Here is a 19,998-nt window from a genome sequence, read left to right on the forward strand (position 1 = left end):
GAAAATTTTCTTCCCTTTCTTTTCTATGGGGTGACATTAGAGGTACAAAAAAATCATGTTTGCAGGTGTTTTAATCATAAATAAATTTATATATTCATGAACCAGAGAGCATATATTGTTTTACTCATTCTAGCATATCAAAAGTCCCAAGCAAAAATTATTTTGATACTCAGAAGAATGGATCTAACATTGAGAGGCAGAATCTGTTGAGAATTTTTGCTGCAAAAAATTGAATTTTTAATACGACTTAGACGCATCAGGAATTTTAGCCAGTTTACGTGTGCATATAGAAGATGAAAAGTTACAACTACTGTGAATTTAACAAGATTTCAAAATGTTCAAATGTCTTTTTTGGGAAAATATTTTTTCCCAAATTTTTAAAAATGTTCAAAATATAAATTTTAATAATTTTCAAATTTGAACTTTTTTAGAATTTGAACAAAAAATAAACAGAAAAGAAAAGGAAACAAAAAAGAAAAGAAAACAGAAAACAAATAAAAAGAAAAAAACAGAAACAGAAAATGAAAACGAAAATGGGCTAGGCCCACTACCCGACTAGGTCGGTGTATAGGAGTATAGGACTAGCGCTGAGACCCAGCCTATGAGATGAGTTGGGGCCAAATCTGAGAGTAGATCTGAAACTGGGCCGCTGTCGGCTTCGGCTACCCCTTCCCCTAAAACCTCGCGTAACCTAAACCCTGTCCCCATATACGTCGGCGCCGCCGCTGCCCCAGACCCGTCGCCTCTGGAACTCTTGGTCCAACCCTCATCCCGTCAACTCCGGGCGCTCGCCTCGCCTCGCCATGGCGCCGCACGGAGATAGGAAGAAGGGGAAGAAGGGACCGGACCGCCCGGGCAAGCCGGAACTGCGTGCTAATCGCAAGGAATTCAAAAACCACCATAAGGAGGATGCCATAGAGGAGCAGCAGCAGCAGCCTGCAGCTCTCTTCAACGCTGCCGACGACGGCGATTTCCCCAGAGGTCAGTAACTGCTCTGCTGCTTGCCCCGCCCTTCGCCTGCCGATTTCCTACTTTTCTGATGTGGGGTTTTCGGTGTGCAGGAGGACGCAGCCTCCTCAGCAGGGATGAGATGGCCGAGGCGCGTACAGAGGCCGAGGCAGAGTTCCACAAGGAGGAGAGGACGGGAAACAAGAAGAAGAAGAGGAACGCCAACGTCTCGTTAGGAATGGACACCGGTGACGACGAGTTGGGCACCCTGTTCGGTAGTGCTACCACTGGGAAGCTCCCACGATTTGCGAATCGCATAACCCTCAAGGTTTCCACTCTCTCCATCTTCAGTGCCCTAACCTTGTCCACACAATATATCAAGTTAAGAGGATTAGAAAATATAAGTGAACTAGGATTTAGTTTGCAACCCCCTATAATATGTATGAATCAGTGGCTGAAACGGCCATGCTAACCATTTCATTTTCTCTTCCTCAGAATATTTCACCCAATATGAAGCTTTGGGGTGTCGTAATCGAAGTCAACCAAAAGGACATTATAGTAAGTCTACCTGGTGGAATGAGAGGCTTTGTTCGCACAGAGGAAGTTTCGGATATAGCTCTGCATGGAAATACCAAGGTATTTACTCTTCTTTTTTCCTTCAAGGTGTTGCAATTTATATTCTGCCAGAAATAATAAAAATTTAGTTATTTTTCCTTCAAGTGTTTAACTGATGCTGATATTGATTTTAGTTATTCTATTTCACTCCGAACCTGGTTTTGTTCGTGCAGGATAATGATGGCACTTTATGTGCTGAAGTTGTCCATGTTGGTCAGCTTGTACCTTGCATGGTTCTGCGAGTGGACGATGACAAGAAAGAAGGAAAAGTTAACAAACGGGTTTGGTTATCGTTGCGGTTGAGCCGGATGTACAAGGGTCTTTCTCTCGATGCTATCCAGGACGGAATGGTATTATATTCACCTTGATTCTACCCGAGTTTGCCTTGCTTCTCGATATGCATGATACCGGCTTAATTCTTAGGACAGAACAACATGAATTATGTACATTTTCCTTATCCTTATCCATCTTAGTTCTGGAGATATTTTTTCAGATTTGAGCTCACCTACCTAAATTGGGCTCACTAATGGCAGCGAATGAAGCATCCTTGCAATGCATATTAAACAACGATAATTTTAATGGAACAATGGTCGGCAATTATTATTAAATTATTTCTAGCCTAGTCACTTTTCCTTTATTAAGAGTCAGTTGAGTTGGCAGTCTTTTATATACCTGCCAAACTGAACTTTCATAAGGCGCTATTGCTCACACTGTACTTCCACAGCATCCATAGTCTGCTCAATAGGCTGTCTCTTCTCTTTTATACTTCTGCCACACTTGATAGGTTAGATTCTGAGCCAACTCTCACATGTTATGTTTCTCAGGTACTCACTGCCCAAGTGAAAAGCGTTGAGGACCATGGTTACATTCTTTATTTTGGAGTATCCACCTTCAGTGGATTCATGCCAAAAGCTGACAAAGGTAGACATTGGTGATTGCTTAGTCAGGTCATAGTTACAATTATTTGCTGTTTGTTCATATATTATAATGCCAGTTATTGGTCTACATTAGCTGCTTTAGATAACTGCTATTCACAGAGCAACACAGTAGCTTACAGGCTTATAGCGGCATATTTCCTTAGGGCTTATAATGTCAATAATTTAATCTGTAGCAGTTTTGTTTTGTTGAAGAAAATGCCTGCAAGTTTTTTTTCTTGTTAATTGGTTTACTTGTAGAGTTGTAGGTAAACTTATTAAATAACTCAGATGTATCCTTTTGTTGTTTTCAACTGTTAATATAGGCAGTGGTTGCCCAGGGCGCAAACTTTTTTTAAAATGGGAACTCAAATTCAGTATTTTGTAAGCTCTGCTCGTGTCTTGACTCTTGATTTGGCATATTAAGACAGACTGCGGGGGTGTCTGCTAACTTACTGCTTAACCATTATTAGGAATATCGGTACTGATTTACCTGAAGTGCTGTATACTGTTAAGTTTAAAAAGTTCTCTTTGATCCTTCTCCAGCTTTATGAAATGTTCATCATGATGTTCCATTTTGAGAAATAGACAAGAGTTAACCGACTGGTATTCTTTTGTAGAAACTGTGAAGACTGAATCCGGAAAACTCATACAATGTGTTGTCAAGGCGATTGATAAACCTCGGTCTATTATTCACTTGAGTTCCGATGAAGACTTGATCTCTAAATCTATTGTATGGTTGATTTTAGTCAATGGCTCTTCATTTTATTCTGTACTATCTAGTTATCACTAATTTACAATGCTGTCTTTATCTAGATTAAAGATCTGAAAGGCCTTTCTATTGATCATTTAATTCCTGGCATGATGATGAGTGCACGTGTCCATTCAGTCCTTGAAAATGGGATCATGCTATCATTTCTTACTTATTTCACTGGAACAGTACGTCCTTTTTTCCCTCAACACTTGCGTATATTTATCTTGTAGCTTTGCTCACTTAGCCTCCTTTCCTTGTCAGGCTGATATTTTTAATTTGTCAAACTCCTTTCCCTCTGGTAATTGGAAAGATGATTACAGTAAGAATAAGAAGGTATATATTAATTCTTCCCTGTCCATTAGTTAATTGTTAATGCCAAAGAGTCTAAGATATTTGCATGGGTCAGTTTGCACCTATTTTACATGCATTGGCACTTACTATTTTTTCTCTTTGTAGAACCTCTGTGTAAGGGTTTTGGAAACCTGAACTGGAACCAAAACTGTATTGGGCAGTTGTGATTCCTTACCAGAACATATTTGTTTTTTTTTTTTTTTACTCTTAGATTCTAAGTGTAGGATACGTTATTATTAACTGCTTAGTTCTTTATGCCAGGTTTCTCTTTTGTCTCTGTTAACGATCTCTGTTTGTTGCTCAGTGCTTACTCCTTACTGCTCAGGGTACTCATCTGTTCGCATGGTTCTAATAGATAAGAAAGCTACATGGATATCTGTCCTGTTTTTGTGTCTTGTCTGGTGTTCAAATAAAACAAATTGTTCTGTAATGCTGCAAAAGTCATGCAACTGCAGAGTGCAAATTGTGTCATAATGAGGACTAGCGTCACATGACTTATGCTGTGATAATTTTCTCAAAAAATGGATAGATATTCGGATAGTCCTTTTGGCTCCTGACTACCAGTGCTCCCTGCATATATATATATTTTTGAATTATACTTACAGGTTTCCAAAAATTGTGAAACAAAATCCTAAAAGTAGCTAATGATGTTTTCCACTCGAAGTGTTTCGTATTCTGAGCTACACAAAAATGACGAAGTCTGAAAAAAAAAAGAAATCACTATACTCAGATCCACATTTTTGTCTTGCAAAACGTCACATTAAAATATTTAGGTATATTGTGAAAAAACTTTTTATAATTATCTTTAATCTTATTCTCTAACATATAATTGCAAAAACGGTCAAAGGCGTTTGTCAGAGGCCTTTCAACATCTGGAACGGGAGCTGACAATAAACTGTGGCATCATGGTGGCAAAATATTGGCTGGCTAACCCACTTGGCACCCTCCTTTTTTTTTTGCGGGAAAACTTGGCACCCTCAGTTGCTTTCTTTGCCACATTTATCTGAGTGGATTGTGGCTAGAAACCTAGCACGCAATGCTGTGGTCCATGCATGCCGCAAGTTCATTTTGCTGCAAGTTTATTCGAACAATTTGAAATTGTCTTGGTCTGCATGATGGTCGTCCCTCTTGCGTTTGTTTGCTTTTGTCCAGTTTCCAACCAATGGCCCTGTTGTTGAAGCATATTATCCAGATAAATCGTCAAGCCGTGAACTGTTGGTTATTTTCATGGACTTTATGTGTGATTTTTTCATTCCCCTTTGTGCTACAATTTGCAGGTAAACGCCCGGATCTTATTTGTTGATCCATCGACAAGAGCGGTTGGGCTTACATTGAACCAACATTTACTTCGTCTTAATGTACCCCCTATTGTAAGTTTTCTGGTTTTGAGTGCTCAGTTCCTTTGATACATCATTTAATGTTTCCATCTAAGCCTGTATACTTTTGTTGAATATACAGTATAGTTAAAGTGAGGCTTTCCTGTCCCAGTCTTACTCATTTGTTGATTTCTCAATGCAGAATGTTAAAGTTGGAGAAATTTATGATAAATCAAGGGTGCTGAGGATGGATAAAAGGGCTGGTCTTTTTCTCGAAATACCCTCTCCAACTCCATCACCTGGATTTGTTAGCGTATGTGTTATTCTGGATACTCTGTTGGCTGGCCTATTCAGTTTTAAGCATAGCCCATCTTCTGTTGCTTGCCATCACTGAATGCCTTATTTTGCTTTTCATTAAGATCTATCTTAATATTTGGATATTACAATTGCGACTATAGATACATGATGTATCAGACAAGGATGTGAAGAATGTGGAGAAGAAATTTAGGGAAGGCAGCTTGACACGTGTCCGTGTACTCGGAGTGCGACATCTTGAGGGAGTTGCATTAGGCACCCTAAAAGTAATCAATCTTTCTATGTCTTTGTTTACTTTTGAATATCCGTATATTCACCTGTTTACTTTTCAATGTTTAAATTTTGTACCATCTTACTGATTTAGCAAAATAGGTGGGTATCTGAGGATCTGGATATTGTATCTTTTTGCAGGACAGCGCTTTTGAAGGTTCTGTTTTCACCCATGCTGATGTCAAACCAGGAATGGTAGTTAGAGCTAAGATTGTTACAGTTGAGCCTTTCGGCGCAATTGTGCAGTTTTCCAGTGGTGTGAAAGCACTTTGTCCGCTTCCTCACATGTCTGAGTTAGACAATGTTGTAAAGCCACCGAAGAAATTTAAGGTGCCATGGTGTTCTTTTGTTTTCTTTGCACATATCATGAAACTGCTATATGATTAAGATGCATGCCCTGTCCACAATTGACACACCAGGTGTTTCTCTTTGTAGGTTGGAGCTGAACTACTTTTTCGTGTATTGGGTTGCAAATCCAAGAGAATAACAGTGACATACAAGAAGTCTCTGGTACATAAACTGTACTCTTAGTCTTCTCACCGTCGAAATATTGGTTATCCTGCAAATTGTTTTATATTTTATAGAGCATCACGGAATACTCTCCTGGCCCTATTTACTTGGTGCCTTCACATTTCGTGAATAAACTTTGACCATCACCTGGACTTATAAAATATGAGTGTCATGTCATACAATTATACTGTTGGAAAGTTGTTTTAAATTGAAATTTAGTGATATAATCTTTGTGGCGCATAATCCGTGTTTTATTGATCAAATTGATGGTCAAAGTTGAAACTCAAAATATTTGGGCGCCATGTAAGTATGGATGGAGGAAGTTTGTTCTTCACACTGTGCCTCATTCTTCTATAAGCTTGAATCAAGGCTGAAATTATATGCTTTGCAGCGTTGGTTATGTTGCCTGAGTAGGAGTTGAATAATAAAATTCTGGATTTCCTTCAGGTCAAGTCAAAACTTGAAGTGTTGGCCTCATATGCTGATGCAAAGATCGGTTTAGTGACTCATGGATGGATTACTAAAATAGAAAAGCATGGATGCTTTGTGAGATTTTACAACGGAGTTCAGGGTTTTGTTAGCAGGTTGGTTCCTTATTTTCTTATGAAATTCATCAGCTAGATGTTTTTAACCGCAGTACAGTTTGTCCATACTCAAGTGATGATCTTAATGATTAAATATGTTTTTTTTTTTGTCTTTGAAGTTTCTGTCAGTGATGATTTTAGTAAATAGAAAATCTGAAGTTTGAGCGTGATTTGTCTTAAGCTGTTTTTGGTAGTTACTATTGCTTTGTTGAATATATACATATGCCTCTGACATATATTTCCTAATTTGTATTAGATCTGAGATTGGACTAGAGCCAGGCACTGAAGCTGAAAGTGTTTATCATGTCGGACAAGTTGTCAAATGTAGAATTGTCAGTGTGATCCCTACTTCAAGGAAACTAAATGTTAGTTTTGCAACATCTTCTAATAGGTGAATGCTCCTTCTTGTTCTTCTATTTTTTTTTTCTGCTCACTTGCTCATATCCAGTTTTGTTTTACATGGTTACAAGTAACCGACGAGTTGATTTTGTTCTTGCACTCTCTTCAATATTTGGAAGGTCATTTGATTATTATATTTCCTATCATCTTTCTATTTCTTTTTAAAAGATCTACGTACTGTATTTGATTTTTATATTGGTCCTTGTTTTTTCATGGGATCAGTTTTAGTTCTTGATGGGTTAAGGTCCAGTGTACAATCATTTGCTCTTGTGTATGTAATAAGAGGGTGAACTTATCCAGTGATACCAACACAAATGATATCATTTTGACGTTCCTATGATGGCGTCATTTAAGTATTGGTATCACTAGATATGTCCCCAGTAAGATGATATGGTAGTGTTGGGGTATCTTTAGATATATCCCTAGTAAGATGATATGGTGAAGGTATTTTCTTTTTGGTTGCATCTCTCACAACTTTGATATGTTGGGAGTGGAGGAATAATACTTTTCCTGTCGTGAAATGTTGGTTGTCATTGGATATGTGCAGTCTACCAGTTTGAGATCTTCAACACTACATGTTGAACACATTCAGGCTCCGATCTCTCCCTGGATTTGGAAGTCAAAATGCACGCCTAAGATAAAATATTTTTTCTGGCTTCTAGCTAATGACCGGTTAAACACAAAGGACATGCTAATAAGGAAAAGCTTCAATCTTAATGACAATGGTCTCTGCCAAATCTGCGATAATGGGTCATTGGAAACCAGGAACCATCTTTTCTGGAGCTGCAGTTTCAGCAGACAATGCTGGCAATCAATTAACATCTCACTGGATGACAGTCTACAACTTCCTCAGATGATTACCGCTGCAAGACATAACTTTGGAAGAGCCTTTTTCTTTGAAGCTTTTGCCACGGCTTGCTGTAATATTCGGAAGCATAGGAACACACTCGTTTTTGATAATATAGCGCCTTCTGCTAGATCTTGGTCCTTCTCTTTTAAAAGAGACCTCTTCTTCTTTCTTACAGAATGAAAGATGATCTGAAATATCCTCTTATTGCCTGGCTAGACTCCCTGTAGTCTCTTTGGGCTATGCCCTGGGCTAAGCCCTTTTGTACATTCTTCGTCTCTCTTGTACAATGTTTCTCTTTTAATAAAATTTACTGTTGGGGCCTCCCATACAGTTTTCAGCTTAAAAAAAAGAACCAACTTTTAGCCAGAAAAAGGTGGGCCTGGTTTCTAAACCGGTACCTGGGTTTTTGGCAGGCAATATTCGTATTTATTGTGTAGCTTGACAAAAAACAAATCACTTTTTGCAGGGCCATTCAAGCTGATACTGCAAAGGTGGGTACTATTGTCTCTGGTGTTGTGGAGCGACTTACTCCTGGAGCTGTTGTCGTCAGTGTCAATGGCTTCTCCAAGGGATCTATACTCAATGAACAGTTGGCAGATTATCATGGTATATCCTTTCTGTGATTTGCGAAATATTTAGTCCATTCTGTTCGTACACCCCCTGGCCCCACACACAAACAGGCACCTACTCCTGAAACTGACATGCACGCGGTCTGCACATCCGCAATTCTCTTTCCCCGGTTCATCTGTGGATTGTTGTTTGGTTCATCCATTGCAGTTTTTTTTTCTCCTTAGGTATCATTTAGTCCATTCTGTTAGGACTCCCCCCTGGCCCCACACATGAACTACTGAAAATTACATGGGCCTGCACATGCACACTTCTTTTTTCCCAGTTCATCTGTTGATTGTTGTTCTGTTCATCCATTGCCTTTTTTCTTAATTAGGTCAAGTTGCTCAGTTGAAGAATTTGTTGAAGCCTGGCCACGAGTTCAGCCAGCTTTTGGTTCTTGGTAAAGTCATGAAAGTTCTAACTCTTTCGTTATTCAGTTTTTATGAATAAATGACAATTTCCCACCTGTTGTTCACCTGCTGGGAGTACAATGTACTACCAATATTTGTGCTTCTATATGATGAACCTTGAGCTATTGCATTACTAGGTCTGTATATACTACCTCTGTTCCTGGAAAGAAATCTTATGAATTATTTCTGAAGCCAAACGATGTATAGTTTTGACCAAGTACATAGGAAAAACTTACATACAGTAGGAAAAACTATCAACAACTATATTACTATATATAAATATAATATGAAAATATATTTCACGATGTATCTAATGGTATTGACTTTGAATTATGCAACTTGTTAGTTTTCTAAAATCTCGGTCAAACTTCTCACTTTGACTTTTGAAAAAATTTATATGGCTTCTTTTGAGGAACAAAGGGATAGCATGTTATTCATATAATCAATTGGTTTTACAGATATTTCTTGATGTACTTTTGGTTCTTTTATTCATGTGGATGTCAGTTCACTTGACTAATTATTGCCTTTCTGTATGATGCTATGCAGATGCCGAAGGCCAAAATTTAATTCTTTCCGCTAAGCCCTCACTTATCCACACTGCTAATGAAATTCCATCAGAGATATCACAGATGCAAGCGGGAGCTGTAGTTCATGTAAAGTTCTTAATTTATTTCAGTTAGTTTTTTAATGAGCAAGTCAGTTGACATGTATTTTTTTGTCTTAGGGCTATATTTGCAACATTATAGAGGCTGGTTGTTTTGTTCGCTTTCTTGGACCCCTAACTGGTTTCTCTCCCAAGGATAAAGTAAGCATGCCTTGCCTCTTTCACTCTCTTTTTATCTTGCATGTCTTGGCTTCGGCGTTCTCTCTTTTATCTGAAAAAGAAAGCCTAATATTGTTTCCCAAAGGCAGTTGATAGGCCGATTGAAAAGCTCTCCGATGCATTCTGTGTTGGCCAATCAGTTCGGAGTCATGTCCTCAATGTAAGTATTTACATTCTGTTGTTGGTAGTTTCATGTTTGGATACTTTGTTGTTTGGTTTGTATTCTGAACGGTTCATTATTTGTTATAGGTAAATGCTGATTCTGCTCGGGTGAAGCTTTCACTCCAACAGTCCATGTGCTCTTCACCTGATTGTTCCTTTATTCAAGGATATTTTCTTCTGGACAAAAAGGTCTGAGTCCAAATCATTTGTAGCTGCTATGCTGGCAATGTGGTATTTTGTGCAACTCTTCGAAAATAAAAGCAGTGATTGGCGATGTCTGGTTGGAATCTACAAGTGCAATAATTATATGCTTGTGGAGACCAGTTTAGCCGAACTTGACAAAACTATTGTATTTACCTGTATAAATGGATGTGTAGGCGTCAGTGTGAAACAACATGGAATAGCAGCTTCTTGCTAGCTACTTGAAAAGCTATGCAGGACTAATTGTCACCTGATGGCTGATGCACATGTGTTTTAAGTATACATGAACCTCTGGCATGTAGGTTATGAAGTTATTTGATAATTTAGGGTACATAAGTTGTGTTTTTTGTTGCTCCATGGGCTTATCAGCACTGTTGGTTCATGTGAGTCCACTCTCTAAATTTAAGCTTTGCTAGGTTGAAATACCATTACTATGGTTCATTTGAAAATATCGTACAAAAGAGCTTCTGATTTGTTAAGTATTTTACTATTTTGTACTCTATGTTTTTGATATATATTAACCATGTCTAGAATATGCTTTAACGTGTACACTTACAGTTGGTATTACCTTGTTGGCTTAGATTGCGGCATTGAAGTATTCAGGTCCTAGTACTTCTCATGATTGGATGAAATCTTTTGGCATTGGTAGCTTGGTTAAGGGGGAGGTGGGAGCAGTAGAAGAATATGGTGTTATCCTTAACTTCAAAGATCATCCAGATGTTGTTGGTCTAATTGAACATCATCAACGTAAGTAGCTCATTTTCTCCTTTTATGCCTTATTAACTTTAACTGATGAAGATCATTGGAAAATGTACTTCTTTTGCAGTTGGTGGCAATACTGTAAAAGTGGGGTCTTCTGTGATAGGTCTGGTTGTTGATTTTTCTGATGGAGTTGTAAATGTATCCCTTAAACCTGAACTAGTTGACAGTGTCAGCAAGGATGGAAAAAAGAAGGTAATAATAGGCCCTTCTCAGAAATATACGTGTTTGATTAAGAATTGCCTTCTCTAACAATATTTCGGTCATTTAGTTCTAGTAGTTGTTTGTGCATAGTTTAGTATTTTATCTCCATTGAAATGTTTCTTGCTATACTGCCCTTCTTATCTGCAGTGCTTGCTTGATGGGCTGAACTCTTAGCTGTGTAGCTTAACTCTGGAAAAAATTGTCAACATTTGTTTCCGAATCTCATTTTTCACCAAATAAAACATCTGCATGGTTATTCAATTTATTTACTAGTCTTCAATTGCTTTGACACCAACTTTTGTTATCTTGGACTGGTTTGTTGGTTGCACTTCAGAAACGTCACAGAGCTGCGGTTTTGGACTTGGAACTTAACGAAGAAGTGAATGCAGTTGTAGAGATAGTCAAAGACAGCTATGTGGTGTGCAACTTACTCTTATCATCTGTCCAATATATTATTTTTACTTGGTTGAGCAATTTATTATTCTTTTCTCTTTGTTTTGTTCTATCCAGGTTCTTTCTGTCCCCGAGTATAATTATGCAATAGGCTTTGCTCCATTGATGGATTACAACTCACAACTGCTTCCTCATCACAACTATGATTATGGACAGCGGTAATCACGTGAATTTACTTCAGTATATTGCTTGCATTATTTACTTTTTAGAATTGCTGGGGACCAAAAGTCAAATGGTTCACTTTTAGAACACAAATAATATATGAAGTACCCATACTATAGATCAGGCTTTGAGATACCACTGACGATACTTTATTTACCCCTTTTATCTACAATTGTACATGGTATGATTTATTTCTGATTTTTTTGGTTCTGTTGCCACATGTTACTATCTCAAACATAATATGTTAGTAAACTGTCCTATCATTTGGACATGCAAGGCATCTAGGAGCTTAAATGAGGCGAACATGAGCCAACATAGCTAGTTGCCAGGAATCTGGATCTGCCCGGTAAAGGAATGGGGTTGTGGGACTAGGGTCGCAGATGAGTAGATGGCTAGATCGATGGGTTGAAAGGGGTAGTGTTCTTCAGGACGCCAGTTTACATCGCCGGAAATAATCCCAGGTCGATGGCTCCAACTAGTCATAGCACTCTTATGTACTACGGTGGCGTATCATCAATTCAAGTGGCTTGATAATGCAGCACAACTTTGAATATTTGCATTTATGAAAAGTTTGAACCTCACTTGAACTAGTTTGATTGAACCATACGCATTACATACTAAATTATGTATATCATTGTTTTGCTCGAGCCGATGCCAAGCTTCTTTTGCACCTACTCACTTGGCTGGTAGAAATGTTGATGCAGCTCACATGCTCACCTTTTACTGGATTTATAATGTTTTGAATACTGTTATCTGCATTGTTGCATTATTGTTGATCTTTTATACATTGTTCACTTCTTTTAAATGGAACCCAGTCCAGTGATTGTTAGTCTAGTCCTGTAGATGCTGTGAAGTGTGGCATTTTTTTTTTGGTTTGACCCATGCCGTTGAGCTTCACATTTATGTTGTTGCGATTTCAATTTGCTCACTGTCGAAAATGCATCGAGCCCTATCTCGTGTCATATAAAGAGAGAGAAGTATCTGCCACTCTGCAGGCAATTTTGTTGTATATTATCATGGCAGTTTTTTAGTTAAGTGGAAAGCAACATTTGTGTATTGCATCGTCACAGGCAAAAATTAAGACATGTACCTTTTGTAATTCCCAAGACCCACAAATCTATATGATTTTCTTTTGCAGTAAGGCTGTCAGTAGCTTTTCTTCAAGTTGCTTGACGTTAGAATTTTACAAGTGTTATCCTGTTGGTGCATATGCAGTTACAGTACTGACTATATTTTCTTTTATTTTGTCCTTGTTTTATTGCAGCATTACTGTTGTTGTTGGAAGTATCCCAAATTCTGACCCTTCTGGAAGACTTATCCTACTCCCGAAAGCATCAGCTCAGGATTCGGGTCTCTCTAGTTCTAAAAGAGCTAAGAAGAAATCAGACCACAAAGTTGGGTCACTTGTTGAAGCAGAGGTGCAACCATTTTTTTAGCAGTCGTATGCTTAGTCATTTTTTTAACTCTCTGTTCGCATACGTTGCTTATAAATATTAATCCTGGTTGGTCACAGATTATTGATATCAAGCCACTTGAGCTTACTTTAAAATTTGGTGCCAATCTTCATGGAAGAGTTCATATTACTGAGGTATATACCTGACTTTATCTGAAGTGATTTTCATATGTAGTATTGGATCAGTGATTGATGACATGTTTCTTTCAGGTCCTTGAAGAACATTGCTGTGAGAATCCTTTTAGCAATCTCAGAATCGGGCAAAAGATCCAAGCAAGAATTGTTGCAGAACATTCAGGAAAAAGTGGAAGGAATTTGAAATGGGAACTATCTGTTAAACCATCTGTGCTTAAAGGTATGCTGTACCAAAATCTTTCTGTTTGTCCATTTCATGTATATGCAACTGCTTCCTTTTAGTTTAAACATTGCTACATATGTTTGGTGTTTCTTCTGATTTCTGATTACTTGGTTTCCTGGTTGCTGGTTTTTTTTGTCCGATTGAAAAAATAACAGGGTCGGAAGAGTTAAGTCTCCTTCATGCTGAACTCGATCATTATGTTAATGGCATTGTGCGTGCTTATGTTGTCAAGGTGGATAAAGAGTGGGTCTGGTTAACTTTATCAAGAGATGTTATGGCTCATTTGTTTATTCTTGATAGTTCAGTTGAGCCCAGTGAATTAAAAGAGTTCCAACAGCGTTATAGTGTCGGCCAAGCAGTTAAAGGACGTGTTATTGGTGTGAACAGAGAGAAAAAATTATTGAGGCTGAAAGCGCTTGATAACCAATGCATGCTTGAGAATGTCAAAGAACAATCAGTCTCTTCTATTGCTGAACACACGAGGGAAGGAGATATCATTGGTGGATGCATTCAGAGGATTCTACCTGGTGTTGGTGGGCTTGTCATCAAGATCGGACCTCATCTACATGGAAGGGTCCATTATACTGAAATTGTTGATTCATGGGTTCCTGAACCCCTGTCTGAATTCCACGAAGGTCAGTTTGTGAAATGCAAGGTCCTGGCTGTAAGCCGCCAGTCTGAAGGTTCTGTCCGAGTTGACCTATCACTTCGCTCATCAATTATCTGCGCAAATAGTGATCACTCAAGATTAGTTGATGATTCGTAAGTCCCTCACTTGCAAAAGTATTGTTTGCAAGAAGTTAATGAACAACTGTCTTTTTTTATGTGTGGGATTGCTTGTGCCATGATTGTCTTCTGAGGCAAAACAATGACCCAATCCCCCCGCATAAAATAGCCCCGTCAGAATGGTCAATATTGTGGACAAAGTCATTTTATTTTAGTTGCACGATTTTTTTCCCCGTCTAGCACTTAATGTACTTTGTTTTGTAGGGCAACTTGCACTCCCCGGTTTGAGAAGATAGATGATCTGTGCCCCGGTACAGAGGTTAAGGTATTTTCTTCTCACTTTTAAGCAATGTTCTATTTGTCTGAAAATCTAGAAATGTGAACTTGTAGCAGTAAATGGGTGGCGTCATGTTATTACTACAACATTGATACTATAGAACTTGGGAGGGCTTCTTATAAGTTGTTATAATAGAGCACAAATGCCTTTTCTTATACTTCTTCGTACAAGGGAGTTTTATAAGCCCCTCTTATTTATAGTGTTTTGTTTTTAGAGTTAAGTTTTTGTTTTGTTGGGCTGTGAGCAACTGAGCATGTAAATGAATAGAAATTGTTGCTAATGCAGTTTGTGGAAAAATGAATTTATATTCTTGACTTCCTGGCTTTTTTGGTATTCAAAGTTGTGGCCTATAGAAAGCCCTCTGCTGTAATTTCTTGATTATCCTGGCTTTTGGTATATGTGAAGTTGTGGTTTTTACCAATTTATATAAAGATTTCTACAGTAAAGTAACATGATTTGCTTCTAACATTGTAGGGTTATGTGAAGAATGTGAATGCCAAAGGATGTTTCGTCATGCTTTCTCGAATGGTTGAGGCTAGGATTATTTTGTCAAATTTGTCAGATGAGTATGTTGAAAATCCTCAGAAGGATTTTTCAGTTGGAATGCTTGTACAGGGAAGGTTAGATCTCAGCATTTACAAATGCTCATAAAACTAGGAACATTCTCTCATCGATCTAATTGAAAAATCCTGCAGGGTCTTGTCTGCAGAACCAATATCAGGGAAAGTTGAGGTATCACTTAGGAAGAGCACTGGTAGCAAATCGCAGAAGTCGTGTGACATTAGCTACAGTGATCTGCATGTTGGGGGCATCATTGATGGTCAAGTTAAACGGGTTGAATCCTATGGATTATTTGTGACAATCCAGAGCAGCGAACTGGTATATTTTTGTCCTTGATTCTGCAAGTGGTTGTCAGTAACTGGTATGTTACATAGATCATTGTTTTGTAGGTGGGCTTGTGTCATATATCAGAACTTTCTGATGAACCAGTTCTTGATATTAACTCTTGCTTCAAAGCTGGTGATATGGTTAAAGCCAAAATTTTGAAGGCAAGTTTTATTTATGGTTGGTCTGGTCGTTTGCAATGAATTTGTGCTAAAATTCACATTCCTTCTACATTCAGATTGATGTGGAACGGCATCGAGTGTCCCTTGGCCTGAAGAAATCTTACTTCGACTCTGATGATGAAAGGGTTCCTACAGACATCAGCCATTGCCCTGAGATGTCTGGAGATTTGAACATGAGCTTTGTTCTTCCGGGACCAGAGCCCAGGGCTTCTGTTCCACCACTTCAGGTCTCCTTGGATGAAAATGAAGGTTCTGACCAAGAGAGTGGTCAGAAAGGTCATGTAACTGCTAATGGAACTGAATCAAATGTGAAAAAGAGCGATAAACGGTTAAAGGAGAAGACAAGAAAAAGAAAGCAAAGGTTTTCACATATTTCATTCTCCTTGTACCTTTAACAGTGCATCCCAGGCTCTTCACACCCTGTTTTTTCTTCAGGGAAATCGAAATCAGTGCCTTGGAGGACAGGGCTTTACAGAAAGATAAACCGCAGACTCCGGATGAATTTGAGAAGTTGGTTAGGAGCTCTCCAAATAGTAGCTTCGTCTGGATAAACTATATGGCATTTTTGTTAGACCTTGCGGATGTTGAGAAAGCACGCTCAGTAGCTGAAAGGTACATCTGCAGAATAATGACCATCTCAGACCTTGTGGATGTCTCGAATATCCTGTGGTGATAGGAAGATACTTTTCTGGATAAAAATGTTCCATCAAATTCTTATTAATTTATTATATGCTTTGATATCTAGTTGAGTTTTTCGTATTAATAAAAGTGTTCCTCGTGTTTATTAGGGCCTTGAGAACAATAAACATTAGAGAGGAGGAGGAGAAACTAAATGTATGGGTAGCATACTTTAACCTTGAAAATGAATACGGGAGTCCACGGGAGGTAAGTTAAAAACAACACTATATTATGTCTCTTTCTATTGTCCCAATTGGTGATACTGAATTGTTGTTGGCATATACAAGGATGCTGTCAAGAAGATATTCCAAAGAGCATTGCAGTACTGTGATCCCAAGAAGGTGCACTTGGCTCTTCTTGGAATGTATGAGAGGACTAAACAGCACGAACTGGCAGATGAACTTTTTGATAGAATGACCAAAAGATTCAAAACTTCATGCAAGGTTAGTTTGTCGCTTTGTTGGTTGTATTGAAGCAAATTTATGACTTACATTACATGGTGCAATTGCAGATCTGGTTACGCCGCATTCATTTTTCTCTCAGTCAACAGAAGGATGTTGAATACATCAAATCCGTTGTAAACCGTGCGCTTCTAAGCCTGCCACAGAGCAAGCGCATAAAGTTTCTTTCGCAGACTGCTATCCTGGAGTTCAAGTGCGGTGTGCCTGAGGAAGGGAGATCCAGATTTGAGCTGATCCTACGGGAGTATCCAAAAAGAACAGATCTTTGGAGTGTTTACCTAGACCAAGTAATTTTGCATTTGCAATCAATTGCCTTTATTTGTCATTCTGTCAACTTATTCAGTTTCATATTGACAGTCACAATCTTTTTTAGGAGATTCGAGTTGGTGACACAGAGATTATACGGGCGTTGTTTGATAGGGTAACATGCCTTAGTCTTCCTCCAAAAAAGATGAAGGTTTGGCTCAATCTTTGTGTATTCTAGTCTAGCTACTATTGAAATAGTATAACAACATATAGATGCATAAAATTGAATCATATGTTCTTGTAGCACTTCTTGCTTCTCAGCGTACTTTTTGAACAGAGGCTTCTCAGCAGTAGTGAACTCCACGTTTCATGCATTTTTCCTCTCATTTTTCGTTCTATGGAGCTAGCTAAGTTGTAATTTGGTGTTTGGTTCTCTTAGATTCCCTGCATATCTCTCTTAGATTCCCTGCATATTACTTTTAGGGGATTTCAACTAATACTTCCCGGAGAATTAGATGGCCTACCCGAACAGGCTTGCTGTTATCTCTTCTATTTCCCTGTGGGACTTCCTTAATTATTGGTTGGAAAGATTGTTTACTTGTTTCACCAAGGAAACCACCGTACCTGATACTTGCCATCAGTAACTTCATGTCATCATTTTTAACAAAGGCTTCAATACCATTCCGATTAATGTTAATTTCTTCATATGCTCGGCATTTGCAGTTCTTGTTCAAGAAGTACCTGAGATATGAGAAGTCTCAGGGCGATGAAGAAAGAATCGAGCATGTGAAGCAGAAGGCATTGGAGTATGTTGAGATTTTGAAAGCCTGATGTGCGAAACCGCACCTTGCAGGTGCTGCTTCCCTCCTGGAAGCATGACAGCGGAGACCAGCAGACGGAATTCATTGATCTCTCTTGTAACGCTGCTGTTGTTGAAAGGTCTGCAATTTTGTTCGTGGCGTGATTGTGGTAGAGAATACAGTCACGCCTACAGCTTGTACGAGTCCCCATGCCCGCACCAATTTCTTTTTGCGTTGGCACACTTGTATTTGTATTTTGACGGCAATAACGATAATTATTAATATTCTTGTAGGAAGCAAAATATGACATTGTTATTTTGTGTGTGATGTAACAAGTATATTGGCTTCAAACATAATGATAACTTTCTTCGAAAGGATTAGAAATTTGTTTCCAACAGCAATTACATATTATGTATCCAATGAAACAGAATTTGGCGAAGAGATGCTTAGAAAATGGCCAATTTGTACACCGGCTTCTCTGTGTTTGCTGTGTTGATGACTAGATCTTGGCCATTGCTAGATGGTCATTGTCACGCTCAGGGACTCGTCTTGCAAGCAGACATAATAGTCCACCATCTTATCTTGCAGGCGATGCTGAACTTTACTATCTGAGTTCTAGAACTGATACTGAATTGCTAGCTAGGTAAAAAACTTGCACTTGAGGGGCGTTTCATTCTCCCAGATGGCCTCTGTTGTAGCAAAATGAATGAATCCCTGGTGAAGTAACTCAAATGTGGACTTAGCAGAATATAAATCCCGTCAGAAGTCCAGAGTAACACACATCGCCCAACTGCCAAGTGAGAAATTGGTTTAGAAATATGGAGCAGCCACTACCACTAGGTTTCGGTATCTCTCAAACCACATGAAAGGTATGCAAGCTGAAGAAATCTCTTTATGGTCTAAAGCAATTATCAAGAGCTTGATTTGATAGGTTCATGCGTGCTGTTTGTGGAATGGGGTATGGTCAATATGGTGACCACATGGTGTTCTACAGGCACTATGATCAGAAGATCACCATTCTTGCAGTCTATGTGGACATCACTAGAGATGACCAGGAGAAAATAAACAGATAGATGGAGTGTTTGAGCAATGAGTTTGAAGTGAAAGATTTAGGCAACCTTAAATACTTCCTTGGCGTAGAAGTGGCCCGGACAGAGAAGGAAATATTTTTGTGTCAACGAGAATACACCTTAGACCTCTTGAGTGACATGGGCATGATGGGATGTCGTGCAGCCCCTACCTCAATTGAACAAAATCATCAAGTAACGACACAGTCATGTGAGCCAGTGAAGAAAGATGATCACCAAAAATTGGTTGGAAGCCTATTATACTTGTGCCATACCGGCCTGACATTACATTTGCCCGCGTGTGTTGTTAGCAGATACATGCATGAGCCAAGGAGTGGGCATCTTGATATAGTGCACAGAATCTTAAGATACTTGAAGGTGACACTGGGAAATGGGTTGTGGTTTGCAAAGAGCAGACATCTTGAGGTGGATGCTATAGAGATTCTAATTGGGCTGGTTGTCAAGATGATAGAAGATCAGCGTTGGGCAACTGTGTATTTGTGGGAGAAAATCTGGTCTCATGGAGAAACAAGAAACAAACAGTTGTGTCTAGGTCAACGACAGAAGCTGAATATAGAGTTTCTATCTCAAGGGGTGAGTGAGATACTCTAGGTGAAGTACCTTCTGAGTGAGTTAAAACTTCTGAGGAAGGGACCCTTGAAAACGTAGAGAGTTAGCCATACGTATTGTAAACAATGCAGGATCGTTTCTTCATCAATGTTGGTATCACCAACCTTACTCATGTTAAACTTGGCATGTGACACAATGAAGTTGATAGATATCTACCACCTATCTTGAGAACGAGTGTTAAACACTTAAAAAGTTTCTGGCCCAAGAGGCCTAAGCCCATATAAAAGTTGACCTATGAAAGGAAAGGGCTGGTGAAGAGTAAAACCTAACACAACAGAATTTCCAGCCGCCAATGCTATTAGGGGAAAAACATAAAAGCACATCTCTTGTTCCGGTATGACGCTCAGAAATCATGTCATGTTGTGAATTCAAAACACGGGAGTACTACTATATGAATGTTTATAAATAGAGTTGGTGGTCTTTTTCGTAAAAAGGAAAAACAAAGAGTTTTCCAAAGGACCAATATATATGATCAATAGTATGTTTATCTAAAAAAAATATGATCAACGTATGGATGTCACGTCCTCATAGCCGCGAGAACCGTGACCGAGCTCCACCACTCCACT

The 19,998-nt window shown here is 38.8% G+C and overlaps 1 protein-coding gene across 1 annotated transcript; it reads left to right on the top strand.

Moving 5' to 3' along the window:
• The first annotated feature begins 724 nt into the window (after positions 1-724).
• On the top strand, positions 725-18,088 carry LOC124673709 (rRNA biogenesis protein RRP5). Its single transcript, XM_047209750.1, has 40 exons — positions 725-981; positions 1,062-1,276; positions 1,444-1,584; positions 1,737-1,913; positions 2,388-2,484; positions 3,098-3,210; positions 3,294-3,416; positions 3,493-3,564; positions 4,860-4,952; positions 5,101-5,211; positions 5,357-5,479; positions 5,625-5,813; positions 5,919-5,993; positions 6,441-6,577; positions 6,834-6,968; positions 8,293-8,432; positions 8,770-8,835; positions 9,392-9,498; positions 9,570-9,650; positions 9,754-9,828; positions 9,918-10,019; positions 10,613-10,778; positions 10,858-10,985; positions 11,329-11,412; positions 11,505-11,605; positions 12,874-13,027; positions 13,123-13,197; positions 13,273-13,417; positions 13,576-14,182; positions 14,411-14,471; positions 14,958-15,103; positions 15,179-15,362; positions 15,434-15,532; positions 15,607-15,911; positions 15,986-16,162; positions 16,339-16,435; positions 16,516-16,671; positions 16,740-16,976; positions 17,063-17,146; positions 17,659-18,088. The coding sequence occupies exons 1-40, from the start codon at positions 804-806 to the stop codon at positions 17,764-17,766; spliced, it is 5,664 nt and encodes a 1,887-aa protein (XP_047065706.1). The 5' UTR covers positions 725-803; the 3' UTR covers positions 17,767-18,088.
• Positions 18,089-19,998: the final 1,910 nt, after the last annotated feature.

This window comes from Lolium rigidum, chromosome 7 (genome assembly GCF_022539505.1).
Source record: "Lolium rigidum isolate FL_2022 chromosome 7, APGP_CSIRO_Lrig_0.1, whole genome shotgun sequence".
NCBI classification, from domain to species: domain Eukaryota; kingdom Viridiplantae; phylum Streptophyta; class Magnoliopsida; order Poales; family Poaceae; genus Lolium; species Lolium rigidum.